The sequence below is a fragment of the Musca autumnalis genome, unplaced genomic scaffold (genome assembly GCF_047663935.1).
Source record: "Musca autumnalis isolate F117 unplaced genomic scaffold, ASM4766393v1 scaffold_5, whole genome shotgun sequence".
NCBI classification, from domain to species: domain Eukaryota; kingdom Metazoa; phylum Arthropoda; class Insecta; order Diptera; family Muscidae; genus Musca; species Musca autumnalis.
Window position 1 is genome coordinate 29334811 of NW_027412088.1, and position 13529 is coordinate 29348339.

The following is a 13529-nucleotide window of genomic DNA, read 5'->3' on the forward strand; positions in this document are numbered from 1 at the left end:
AAACTTTTCCTAAGGAAACCTTGAAGGGGTGCTTCTTAAGACCCTTTCCAGAGGAAAGGGTGCTTCTTGAGACCCTTTCCAGGGGAATGGGTGCTTCTTAAGACCCTTTCCAGAGGAAAGGGTACTACTTAAGACCCTTTCCAGAGGAAACGATGCGTCTTAAGACCCTTTGCAGCGGAAAGGGTGCATTTTAAGACCCTTTCCGAGGGGAATTGATGCTTCTTAAGACCCTTTCCAGAGGAATGGGTGTTTGTTAAGGCTTTTTCCAAGGTGAAAGGGTGACCCTTTCCAAAGAAAACCTTGATTCTTATGGCCTCTCCGAGGGGAATGGGTGTTTGTTAAGGCTTTTTCCAAGGTGAAAGGGTGACTCTTTCCAAAGGAAACCTTGATTCTTAAGAGCTCTCCGAGGGGAATGTGTGTTTTTAAGGCTTTTTCAAAGGTGAAAGGGTGACCCTTTCCAAAGGAAACCTTGATTCTTAAGACCTCTACGAGGGGAATGGGTGCTTCTTAAGACTCTTTGCTTCTTAACACCCTTTCCAAAGGAAAGGACCCTTCTTAACTTCGGATCTTCGACCAGCAGGCGTACATCGATTTCCAGAGGAAACGGTGCTTCTTAAGACCCTTTCCAGGACAAAGGGTGATTCTTAAGACCCTTTTTCAGGGCAAAGGGTGATTCTTAAGACCCTTTCCAGGACAAAGTTTGATTCTTAAAAACTTTTCCTAAGGAAACCTTGAAGGGGTGCTTCTTAAGACCCTTTCCAGAGGAAAGGGTGCTTCTTAAGACCCTTTCCAGAGGAAAGGGTGCTTCTTAAGACCCTTTCCAAAGGAAAGGGTGCTTCTTAAGACCCTTTCCAGAGGAAAGGGTGCTTCTTGAGACCCTTTCCATGGGAATGGGTGCTTCTTAAGACCCTTTCCAGAGGAAAGGGTACTACTTAAGACCCTTTCCAGAGGAAACGATGCGTCTTAAGACCCTTTCCAGCGGAAAGGGTGCATTTTAAGACCCTTTCCGAGGGGAATTGATGCTTCTTAAGACCCTTTCCAGAGGAATGGGTGTTTGTTAAGGCTTTTTCCAAGGTGAAAGGGTGACCCTTTCCAAAGAAAACCTTGATTCTTATGGCCTCTCCGAGGGGAATGGGTGTTTGTTAAGGCTTTTTCCAAGGTGAAAGGGTGACTCTTTCCAAAGGAAACCTTGATTCCTAAGAGCTCTCCGAAGGGAATGGGTGTTTTTAAGGATTTTTCAAAGGTGAAAGGGTGACCCTTTCGAAAGGAAACCTTGATTCTTAAGACCTCTACGAGGGGAATGGGTGCTTCTTAAGACTCTTTGCTTCTTAACACCCTTTCCAAAGGAAAGGACCCTTCTTAACTTCGGATCTTCGACCAGCAGGCGTATATCGATTTGTTGTAACTGTCCCGTACATTCTCTCGGCTACCCAAGGATCTGAGGGAATGGGAAGCTCTCTGAAGCGGTGATTGGTAGATTCTCTCTGTTCCTACAAGGAAGACTTCTGCCATATCAATGGGACACTACTTGTAGGGAATTTTTTACTGACTGAAATGCTCAAGAAATGTGTTCTGGTTAGGGATTGAACCGTAGACATTCTGAGTGCAATACGGTCGTGCTCACCACTGCACCATGGTTGCTCTCTCATCCTGTATCCATTAAAATTGAAACAAATTCTTCAATTCAATTGTTTTCAGTTGGGTCAAATGTATTCTCCTTTTCAATATTAGCCAAACGAGCACACCACTTATTCATCTTATCCAGAGACATAAACTAAAACCCTTCCAGTTTTTATAGTTTTATTAATACAATTTACCCACTTCTATAACATCCGTTACTTTTCCATTATATACAAAAAAGAAAATGTAAAATTCAAAGCATCCGACTTTATGCACCCACCGAGGCAAATGGTCCAATGTTGGCAGCCTTAGCCATCATAGCAGGAATATTCGTTTGCTCATAGTTACCGCTGAAATAGTGAGCATAAGGGCCGGAGGCAAAAACACCGACATCATCACCACCATGAGTTTCCGAATCCAAGGGTACGGTGGCCAAATATTCAAATTTGGCATTTTCAGTGTCCTTGGTGGTAATCAGCTTGCGGCCTCTATCACCATAGGTTGAATAATAACCGGGACCATTGGCATACGACAGAATGGTATAGGGTAAATTGTCATCAGCCAAATCGGCAGCCAAGCCAGTAATATCCTGGTCACGATACTGAAAAGCAATACAACAAGTCAATACAAATAGCGGATATATAGAACCATTTGTTCGTTCCTACCGGATAACCATTAATGGTCATGGTGTGTGAATGATCGGATGTCACCACAATCAGGGTATCATCTTCGGAGAACATTTCCCTGGCAACAGCCACAGCCTTGGCCATTTCTTCAGTGTCTTCGAGAGACTTGCGGGCCCTGGTGTCATGATGGGCCATGTCGATGCGTGCTCCCTCCACAAACAAGAAGAAACCATTTTCGTTCTTTTTCAAAACCTTCAATGCAGCTTCGGTCATTTCACTCAACGATGGATTGGCCAAAGCAATGCGACTGCGTTCCAAATCTCCGTGATAGGGACAATGTGAAGAGCTGAACAGACCCATGAGATATTCTGTTTTGTCCAAATCAACCAAACTGAGACCTTTGCGGGACCAAACATATGAGGCATTGGCATTTATGCGTTTCTTATCTTCCAACCATTCATTGATCAAATTGCGGCCATCACGGCGTTTGCCGGCCATACCCTCTTCATCGTTAACGGTTTCATTGCGGAAATTACGGCGACCACCACCCATAATTACTTTCATTTTACGGCCCACTTCCCATTCCACCAATTGACGGGCAATGTCGGTGTTGTCAACGGAACTGCAACCGGCATCTTCAATTTCAGCATCATTTTCCCAACCTCTCTGGGCAATGTGAGCATAAAGACCAGCAGGCGAGGCATGGGTGACACGCGAGGTGGTAACAAACCCTGTATCCTTACCAGCATCCTGGGCCCATTTGGCAATACTTTCTACCCAGAATTCCGGATTTTGTCCAGCCAAGCAGTCATAACGAGGCACATTTGCATTTACACCAATCGTGCCGTAGTTACCCTTAACGCCTCCCAAATAAGCGGTAGCAGTACACGCCGAATCGGCTACTTGACGATTAACACAGTAGGTTTTGGATAGACCAAAATAGGGGAACGTCTCAAAGTAAACCTGTTTCGAACTGTCACCCATTAGGTTGCGGGTAGCTGTCACAGTGTGTACCGACATACCATCACCCAAAAACATGATAATATTCTTGGCCTTATTTGTGTTGAGTTTTTCATGGTGAGCTAATTTTTCAGCCAAAATATTTTGGCCCTTATTTATCCAGTATTCCGTTTGACGTTCTTCTTCATTTTTCACAGCATGTGGTGTGGCCGAACGGGATCGAGGATGGTCTGAAAGAAAAAGAATTGGTAGAATTTATTTTCTGACTCTAAGAATATATTTATATGTGGTGAGTAATTTCTGCCGTTGATAATGTCCATCCAGCACATGGGGCCTTTAGCTGCGATTATATGACACAGGTTGGACAGGTTGGGGTAATAAAGATTACAAACCGATCAGCACGTCATAAAATTAAGCTATTTGTAAATCAAACAAATGATAAACATATTGTTGATTAAATAAATTGGTGGGGATATTTTCGAGAGGGAATTTTCCATAGAGAAATTTGCTAGAACTGCAGGTGGTTATAAATCTGCTTTAAGTATTAGGCTAATGACTTTTTATACCATCCACCTTAGTATGGAGAGGGTGTATTATGTTTGTTTTTCCGTTTGCAACGCATTAAAATAATCATTTGCGAACCTATAAAGAGCCCAACAAGGTTTCTTTGTCAGCACCCCAAGTGCTGTCCGCCAGCAACTTGAGGGCCTTGTTCTTACCTCTGATGTTGTCGCAAATAGTATATATTCCTACAACATCTCGAAGGGACTAGGCAGTCTTCACTCATATCAATGAGTGCACGCCTATTCATATTGACTCAATAATATGGGTCCTACTGTTTATCACCGAGTCCGAAAGGCATTACTTACGACACTTACCATCATTACACTGAGGGACTTAAGATCCTTTGCAGGGGAAACGGTGCTTCTTAAAACTCTTTCCACGGGAAAGGGTGCTTCTTAACAGCCTTTCCAGGGGAAAGGGTGCTTCTTAGGACCCATTTCAGGGGAAAGGGTGCTTCTTATGACCCTTTCCAGGGGAAAGGGTGCTTCTTATGACCCTTTCCAGGGGAAAGGGTGCTTCTTATGACCCTTTCCAGGGGAAAGGGTGCTTCTTATGACCCTTTTCAGGGGAAAGGGTGCTTCTTATGACCCTTCCCAGGGGAAAGGGTGCTTCTTATGACCCTTTCCAGGGGAAAGGGTGCTTCTTATGACCCTTTCCAGGGGAAAGGGTGCTTCTTATGACCCTTTCCAGGCGAAAGGGTGCTTCTTATGACCCTTTCCAGGGGAAAGGGTGCTTCTTATGACCCTTTCCAGGGGAAAGGGTGCTTCTTATGACCCTTTCCAGGGGAAAGGGTGCTTCTTATGACCCTTTCCAGGCGAAAGGGTGCTTCTTATGACCCTTTCCAGGGGAAAGGGTGCTTCTTATGACCCTTTCCAGGGGAAAGGGTGCTTATTATGACCCTTTCCAGGGGAAAGGGTGCTTCTTATGGCCCTCTCCAGGGGAAAGGGTGCTTCTTATGGCCCTCTCCAGGGGAAAGGGTGCTTCTTATGACCCTTTCCAGGGGAAAGGGTGCTTCTTATGACCCTTTCCAGGGGAAAGGGTGCTTCTTATGACCCTTTCCAGGGGAAAGGGTGCTTCTTATGACCCTTTCCAGGGGAAAGGGTGCTTCTTATGACCCTTTCCAGGGGAAAGGGTGCTTCTTATGACCCTTTCCAGGGGAAAGGGTGCTTCTTATGACCCTTTCCAGGGGAAAGGGTGCTTCTTATGACCCTTTCCAGGGGAAAGGGTGCTTCTTATGACCCTTTCCAGGGGAAAGGGTGCTTCTTATGACCCTTTCCAGGGGAAAGGGTGCTTCTTATGACCCTTTCCAGGGGAAAGGGTGCTTCTTATGACCCTTTCCAGGGGAAAGGGTGCTTCTTATGACCCTTTCCAGGGGAAAGGGTGCTTCTTATGACCCTTTCCAGGGGAAAGGGTGCTTCTTATGACCCTTTCCAGGGGAAAGGGTGCTTCTTAAGACCCTTTTTTCAAAACGGTATTTCTTACATACTAATTGAGGCTATAAAGTATAGCCACCACGTAAACCAGACCCTTTGCAGGGGAAAGTTTGCTTCTCAAAAGCCTTACCAGAGGAATGGGTGCTTCTTAAGATCCTTTCCAGGGGAAGGGGTGCTACTTAAGTCCCTTTACAGGGGAAAGGGTGCTCCTTAAGGCCTTTTCTAGTGGAAAGGGTGCTTTTTAAGACCCCTTCCAGTGGAAAGGGTGCTTTTTAAGACCCCTTCCAGTGGAAAGGGTGCGTTTTAAGACCCTTTCCAGGGGAAAGCGTGCTCCGTAAGACCTTTTCCAGGGGAAAGGGTGCTTTTTTAAGACCTTTTCCAGGGGAAAGTGTGCTTTTTAAGACCTTTTCCAGGGGAAAGGGTGCTTTTTAAGACCTTTTCCAGGGGAAAGGGTGCTTTTTAAGACCTTTTCCAGGGGAAAGGGTGCTTTTTAAGACCTTTTCCAGGGGAAAGGGTGCTTTTTAAGACCTTTTCCAGGGGAAAGGGTGCTTTTTAAGACCTTTTCCAGGGGAAAGGGTGCTTTTTAAGACCTTTTCCAGGGGAAAGGGTGTTTTTTTTATGACCCCTTCCAGGACAAGGGCTGCTTTTTAAGACCCCTTCCAGGACAAGGAGTGCTCCGCAAAACCCTTTCCAGGAAAAAGGGTACTTTTTAAGGGGAAAGGGTGCTTTTTAAGACCCTTTCCTGGTGAAAGGGTCTCCGCAAGACCCTTTCTACGAAAAAAGGAACTTTTTAAGGGCTAAGGGTGCTTTTTAAGACCCTTTCCAGAGGAAAAGGTGATTTTTAAGATGCCTTCCAGTAGAAAGGGTGCTTCTTAAGATCCTTTCCAGAGGAAAGGGCGCTTCTTAAGATCCTTTCCAGGGGAAGTGGTGCTTCTTATGATCCTTTCCAGGGGAAAGTGTGCTTCTTAAGATCATTTTCAGGGGAAAGTGTGCTTCTTAAGACCCTTTCCAGGGCATTCGATCGATCGAGCATGACCAAGTTCAAAGATGGGCTATATTGGCCCACATTTTTGTATAGCCCCCACATAACGATACCTCACGATTTTCGGAATTTTAGCTACATTTTTGACCGAACTATCTGTAATTTGACATTTGAGGTTCTAAGTGGTCACAAAACTTCTCCACCAAAAATTGTTAAGATAGGTCTATGTTTTGGTGTAGCCCCATATAACGGTACCTCCCGATTTTTGGTATTCTGAGGATTTTAGTTATATCTGTTGACCGAAATATCTGAGATTTGACATTTGAGATTCCCAGTGGTCAAAAAACTTCTCCACCAAATATTTTCAACTCAGGTCCATGTATAGCTCCCATATATGTAACGGTACCTCCTGATTTTCGTTATTTTGAGGATTTTACTACATCTGTTGATCGAACTATCTGTAATTTGCCATTTGATGTTCCCTACAGTCTCGAAACTTTCCACTAAAAATTATTAACACAGGTCCATTTTTTGCCAGAGCACCCATATAACTGTAACTCTCGATTATTTTGAGGATTTTTGACATTTGAGTTTCCCTACCGATACGAAACTTCTCGAACTACAACTACAACGTCTGTTATTTAGCGGATTTTCAAGCTTGTTGTATCGGCAATCCTTCTGTGATAGTTTCACTTTTCCCATCTTCCAATATGAGTCCAGTTAAATTCATTTCTATAGACTCAATCCACAGTCTGATATTCAGTCATCTAAAGGTGTTTGTCGTCAAAATGTATGCACCACTTCTCCAGTATCAAGTATCCTTTTACACGAGCAGCTTCCTTCTAGATATCCTCGTGGATGCTTGACTGACGTGGGGAAAGCTGGTGGCACACCCCAATAAAAAATATGGTGATTAGGATGGCTCCCATTGTAACTCCCGAGCAAGTACTCCAAAGAGTGTATGCCATTGTTTTGCTGTAATGGAAGAACTTTTGTCTCCTCATGCAGATAGTCCACGAATGGCACGAGGAGGCAACGTGTTGGGGATAGATTTGAATTGTATTCCATTGCGTTTCACTTACATTCGCGGAGCACACTGCTGCCGCTTAACACACCACATCTACTGATTGACCTATGGCGTTGTCCTGCCGGCTAAGGACTTAAAGGCCTTGTTCTTACATCCCAGTTCATCGCAGATAGATGTGGCATGCGCGCATGACCAGGTCATTCAGGTCTCTGCTCATCTCAATCTCCACAGTCCATGTGATGAAGAGACTTGTGACGGATATTTGCATATTCTTCACGCGGAAAAACCCGGTAAGAACGGTTAAATTGGAGTTCAGCCTTTCACAAAATATCATTAGGGAGAGTACGTCTTCCGGAGATATCACCCAGCTTTAGGAACTCTCTGTTTCTCTCTCTCTCTCTACGGAGCCTCGATTTCGTGTTCCTGAATTCCACGTACATCTGGCGTCCATACATATAATAGATTAGCCAAAGTTTCAGACTTGGACGGAGTTTAACTCGACACTTTTGACAAGTCGAGCACCACCAACACTGTACTATCTCAAGGTTTGTTCTGGTGGAGTCCTCAACTGATATGTATTGGGATGTCATACACCGCTAGATATTTCAGTGCCTGCTTTTTCAGATGATCACCCATTGTAAATTATGGCGGTTCACCCTCGGAAGGAAGAGAATGCTATGTAGAACGTCGCAGAAAACCTGACTGAAACCTTTCTTCCCAGGGTTCGAGAGTGACTTACTCCGTCTCCAATGTTGTAACTCTTCAGATATATCTAGCCACTTATTCCGTTTGGGCTTACTCACTAACCTGGAAGCTTACAGATTCAGCTCCCTCATCGATATGAGTGTCTTATGCAATTTAATGTAAATATACTAACCATGATCTCTGGCCAATGCCGTCGATGACACCAATAACGTCAAGGCCAAACAACACAAATACCGTGGTACCATTATTTCCAATGGCAATTAGACTTTATATCACCCGCAAACTTTTCTGATCTTCTTTATACCGAAACAAATTTCACTTCTTTCTTCTAGCGAACGTTTTTAGCTGTATTAGGCCGCCAAACGAAATGGCACTAAACCAATTTACTTAGAAAAAAAACTTCTTTGAATCAATCTTCTTGAGCTTGGGCAATATCACAAGCCATTATGGCCATCCATTTTGGACTAATCTTATCGCACATCTGCTGTTGCTATTTTTTCTAAGCCTCAAGAGTATTATTTTTTAATCGATCATTGTAAATTTGCTTCTAGCCGCAATAAATGTTAGTTTGTTGCAGACTTTATAATCGCAGTGAGCGTGTGTTTGTGTGTTTTCCATTACTTGACTTTGATGTTTATATTGTGTGGTATGGACGGCATGGTATGTTTGGAATAGTTAGTATAGGTCTATTTAATAGATGTATATATAGATTGTTTTAGAATTTATGATCTTTGATTTGATTTCGGTTTTATCGCCAAATAACGGCTGTCGTATACAGTGAGCAAAATCAATGGACAGACCAGTTGGACAAAAGTATTTTCTTTGAGAGGACACGGGCAAGCATGTATGCGTGTCTCGCGAGTCTATAAAACTAAAATCTTCATAGATTTCTTATAACAAATATAAGAACAAATAAATAAATAATGAATGTGGTTATTTGGAAATAATTTGTCTGCAAGAATCTACTAATTTTTACTATTTTTGCGATATCATAAAGGAAAACTTGTTATCGTGGTAAACATTTTTAGATTCTTGCATGTTATGAAACAGAGCAAATATATTTATAATTTCGCTTTTGTGTTTTAAATTTTTTAAACACTGTGCAAATCCGATAAGTCGTGATATTTTTATTTTTAAACCCAATTAACATCAACAAATAGATTTCGAAACAATTACACAGCAGGTGTATCACGTAAATCTTTGATGAAAGACTTCTGTTGGTTTCGATGAACCACAACGCATGAAAGAGTGCTTTCATTTTGTTTTTAATTTGCCGGGGAAACAAAAATTGAGATATGTGTATTAACCTATAAATATTTAAAAATCCACATCTATTAAACTCTTGAGTTTCTCCTAAAAGTCCTTTAAAAATCTAAGTTTATTCACCTCTTCAATGGCTTTTTAAAATCCTTTTTGGTGACTCCTAAAAATCTTTTAAAAATTCCTGTTTATTAAACTCTTTGGTGGCTTCTTACAATCCATTAAAAATCCACGTTTCTTAACCTCTGTGGTGGCTCCTAAAAATCCTTTAAAAATCCAAGTTTCTTAACCTCTGTGGTGGCTCCTAAAAATCCACATTTATTAAGTTCTTTGGTGGCTCCTTAAAATCCATTAAAAATCCACGTTTATTAACCTTTTTGGTGGCTCTTATAAATCCACGTTTATTAATTTCTTTGGTAACTCCTCCTAAAAATCCTTTTTAAATCCAAGTTCATAAACATCTTTGGTGGCTCCTAAAAATCCTTTAAAAATCCACATTCATAAACATCTTTGGTGGCTCCTAAAAATCCACATTTATTAAGTTCTTTGGTGGCTCCTTAAAATCCACTAAAAATCCAAGTTTCTTAACTTCTGTGGTGGCTCCTTAAAATCCATTAAAAATCCAAGTTACTTAACCTCTATTGTGGATCCTAAAAATCCTTTAAAAATCCACGTTTATTAACCTCTCTGGTGGCTCCTAAAAATCCTTTTAAAATCCACGTTTATTAACCTCTTGGTGGCTCCAACAAATCCTTTAAAAATCCACGTTTATTAACCTCTTCGGTGGCTCCTAAAAATCCTTTAAAAATCCACGTTTATTAACCTCTTTGGTGGCTCCAACAAATCCTTTAAAAATCCACGTTTATTAACCTCTTTGGTGGCTCCAACAAATCTTTTAAAAATCCACGTTTATTAACCTCTTTGGTGGCTCCTACAAATCCTTTAAAAATCCACGTTTATTAACCTCTTTGGTGGCTCATAAAAATCCTTTAAAATCCACGCTTATTAACCTCTTTGGTGGCTCCTAAAAATCCTTTAAAAATCCAAGTTTATTAACCTCTTTGGTGGCTCCTAAAAATCCTTTAAAAATCCACGTTTATTAACCTCTTTGGTGGCTCCTAAAAATCCTTTAAAAATCCACGTTTATTAACCTCTTTGGTGGCTCCTAAAAATCCTTTAAAAATCCACGTTTATTAACCTCTTTGGTGGCTCCTAAAAATCCTTTAAAAATCCAAGTTTATTAACCTCTTTGGTGGCTCCTAAAAATCCTTTAAAAATCCAAGTTTATTAACCTCTTTGGTGGCTCCTAAAAATCCTTTAAAAATCCACGTTTATTAACCTCTTTGGTGGCTCCTAAAAATCCTTTAAAAATCCACGCTTATAACCTCTTTGGTGGCTTTTATAAATCCTTTTAAACTCCACGTTTATTAACCTCTTTGATGGCTCCTAAAAATCCTTTAAAAATATAGGTTTATTACGTTGTTTGATAGCTCCTAAAAACCTTTAAAAATCCATGTATATTAACCTCTTTGGTGGCTCCTAAAAATCCTTTAAAAATCCACGTTCATTAACCTCTTTAGTGGCTCCTAAAAATCCTTTAAAAATCAAAGTTCATTAAAGCCTTTGGTGGCTCCTTAAAATTCCGTTAAAAATCCAGGTTCATTAACCTCTTTGGTGGCTCCTAAAAATCCTTTAGAAATCTACGTTTATTACGTTCTTTGATGGCTTCTAAATATCCCTTAAAATCCAGGTTTGTTAACCTCTTTGGTGGCTCCTAAAAATACACGTCTATTAACCTCTTTGGTGGCTTTTAAAAATTCTTTAAAAATCAACTTTTATTAACCTTTTTGGTGGCTTCTTAAAATCCTATAAAAATCAAAGTTTATTAAAGTCTTTGGTGGCTCCTAAAAATCCTTTAAAAAACAGGCTTATTAAGATCTTTGGTAGCTCCTAAAAATCCACGTTTATTATTTTTTTATTTATTTTGGTGGCTTTTGAAAATCCTTTAAAATCCAGGTTCATTAACCTCATTGGTGGCGACTAAAAATCCTTTAAAACCTAAGTTTATTACGTTCTATGATAGCTCCCAAAACTCCTTTAAAACTCTAAGTTCATTAACCTCTTTGGTGAATCCTTAAACTCCTTTAAAAATCCACGTTTATTCTCCTGCCGGGCGCGTCCCCACCGGCGGATAGGGGGAGACGGATGGTCGTACCACTCTGTCCAACACTTGTTGCATGGCGAGACTGGGGCAGAGTGGTGGGATAATCCACCTCTGGAAACCTAGAGTTTCCCGCGGACAAAAAACTGACTACGGGGGTGTTCCCCTAAAACAAAAAGCAACCATGGAAGGAGTAAAAATGAATAAAAAAGTTACGGTGCAGGGCCTAATAAACCCAGTACCGGCGGGGACTAGTGATCTGCCTACGAGTCACACCTCGTCGATATCATGCGATCGTGAGCAAACATCTCCCACAGATGTGTTAAGGTAATGCGACAAGCACCCAACCTCGAGTTACAACGGAGGAGGATAAAGGACAGCACAGGGAGAGATTAAACTTGACCCAACCACCTGAGGATGGTAGCGACCCTGGATCCGAATCCGACAGCTGCGGCAAAACCAACATCACCGTTGTGGAAAATCCCATAAAAGAGGAAGTCCACAAGATGGTGGTGGAAGTCAGCGAGAGCATCGCGAAGTTGACTATAAAGAGAATACAGTGGTCAGGGGCCCAAAGACGCAAGTACAAGAGGAACCAGGCCAGACTAAAAAGAGAGCAACAGCGGGATGCTTCACAGGGTACCACAGACACTCCCTCCACTTCTTCGGAAGCGGCGAAGAGGATAAGATCTCCTGAGTAGCAGAACACCGTTAAACCCAGTAAGAAGAAAAATGGCTTCCCACCTTAAAATGCCCAGGACAAACCCCATCAGGACCCAAGCAGAGAGGCTGCCAAAAGTATTCTTCAACGGGGACTGGTGATGCGAGTTCGGACACGAAGAGGGTGAGCGCGACGTCGGAACCTTCTGTAATGGCCGGGGACTCATCAAGGAAGTCTAAGACCATCCAGAAGAGGAAGATGGACGCGGAAAGAGGAACGGAGCCGCCATGGTAGCCAAGAGATACTACAGGGACGATCTGTGATATGCAGTAATCGACACCAGCAAAGGATCTGGAAGGCTGCATAAAGACCATTTGTTGGAGATCGAGAAGTTGATCAACGACAAGCTACTGGAAGAAATCCTGAAAGGGCGTGTTTCAATAAAAATCGACTGCTGTGAGCCCAGGGGGGACCTCCTATTGTACCACTTGGACCCACATACAAACTCTGCAGCACTCCATGGGAAGGTGGCAGACTAATGCTGGTGAGGAAAGACGAAATTCCTCACTTGACCAAAGCGTCGGTGTACTTCAAGGGGTACGGCTGCAAGCTCAAGACGGAGCGCATTCTCGAAGTCCTTGGAAGTGAAGAGGTGGGAGGGATGGGGAAGGGTACGGCTGCAAGCTCAAGACGGCGCGCATTCTCGAAGTCCTTGGTGTCCTTGGAAGTGAAGAGGTGGGAGGTCTTTCACAGGGAGGAGAAAGAAGACGGCACTCTCCTAGTGGTGGGGATCGACGACCTCTCACTTGCCGGGCTCGCCAAGACTAAGGGAAAGGCGTATTTTGTCTCGAACTCAGTGTACTTCAAGATTGGAAAGGCAAGAGTGGGCGACGAAGAGAATGCCAAGACTACCACCCAGGAGGTCAAACCTATCAAAGATACCCAGGAGGGAGGAGCAAAAGAGCAAATCAGCGCCTCCCAGGAAGCCATCCAGGACAACCTCCATCGGAGCGAGACGGTAACACTAATCCTGATAGAAAAAATAACTAAAGGTAATATACATATTGGTTTAATCCAAGAATCTTGGACCATAAAAAACAAGGTTTCGGGACTGAACCATATAAGTTATCAACTTTTTACCCAAATACGGGATCCCGCCCGAGGACCTGTATTATATGCCACAAAAACTTATGCTTTCTTTTTTCTCCAGAGTTGTCATCGTCAGACGTCACAGTATTGTAGCATACGTTTAACTTCTTTCTTACTCAAGACAATGGAGCGGACGGTCGACACCATGATAAAGAGTAGAATCCCTAACGACATGCTCAAATTCAAACAACACGCATACGTTAAAGGCAGATCAGTGGAAACCGCGTTGCACGAGGTAGTACACCATATAGAGAGAACCTTTGAAATGAAGATGTATACACTTGCTGTATGCATTGATATCGAAGGCGCTTTTAACAACGTCAACACCGAAACGCTGATCCACTCTTTAGACGAATTTCAGGTGGACAGGGCCTTAAGGAA

The 13529-nt window shown here is 42.5% G+C and overlaps 1 protein-coding gene across 6 annotated transcripts in view; it reads right to left on the reverse strand.

The window, feature by feature from the left end:
- Nucleotides 1–1783: 1783 nt before the first annotated feature.
- The window catches only part of Alp6 (Alkaline phosphatase 6), a 125361-nt gene continuing 113615 nt past the window's right edge, over nucleotides 1784–13529 (reverse strand). For 5 of the 6 annotated variants that reach the window (XM_073991760.1, XM_073991761.1, XM_073991765.1 and 2 more), the window contains 2 exons: nucleotides 2286–3436; nucleotides 1784–2221 (listed from right to left, as the gene is read on the reverse strand). In XM_073991760.1, the coding sequence (XP_073847861.1) occupies nucleotides 1889–2221; nucleotides 2286–3284 (1332 nt within the window). In that variant the 5' untranslated portion in view covers nucleotides 3285–3436 and the 3' untranslated portion in view covers nucleotides 1784–1888. Of the gene's footprint in view, nucleotides 2222–2285; nucleotides 3437–8089; nucleotides 8384–13529 lie in introns of those variants that run through there. The other variant, XM_073991759.1, reaches the window with a different exon arrangement.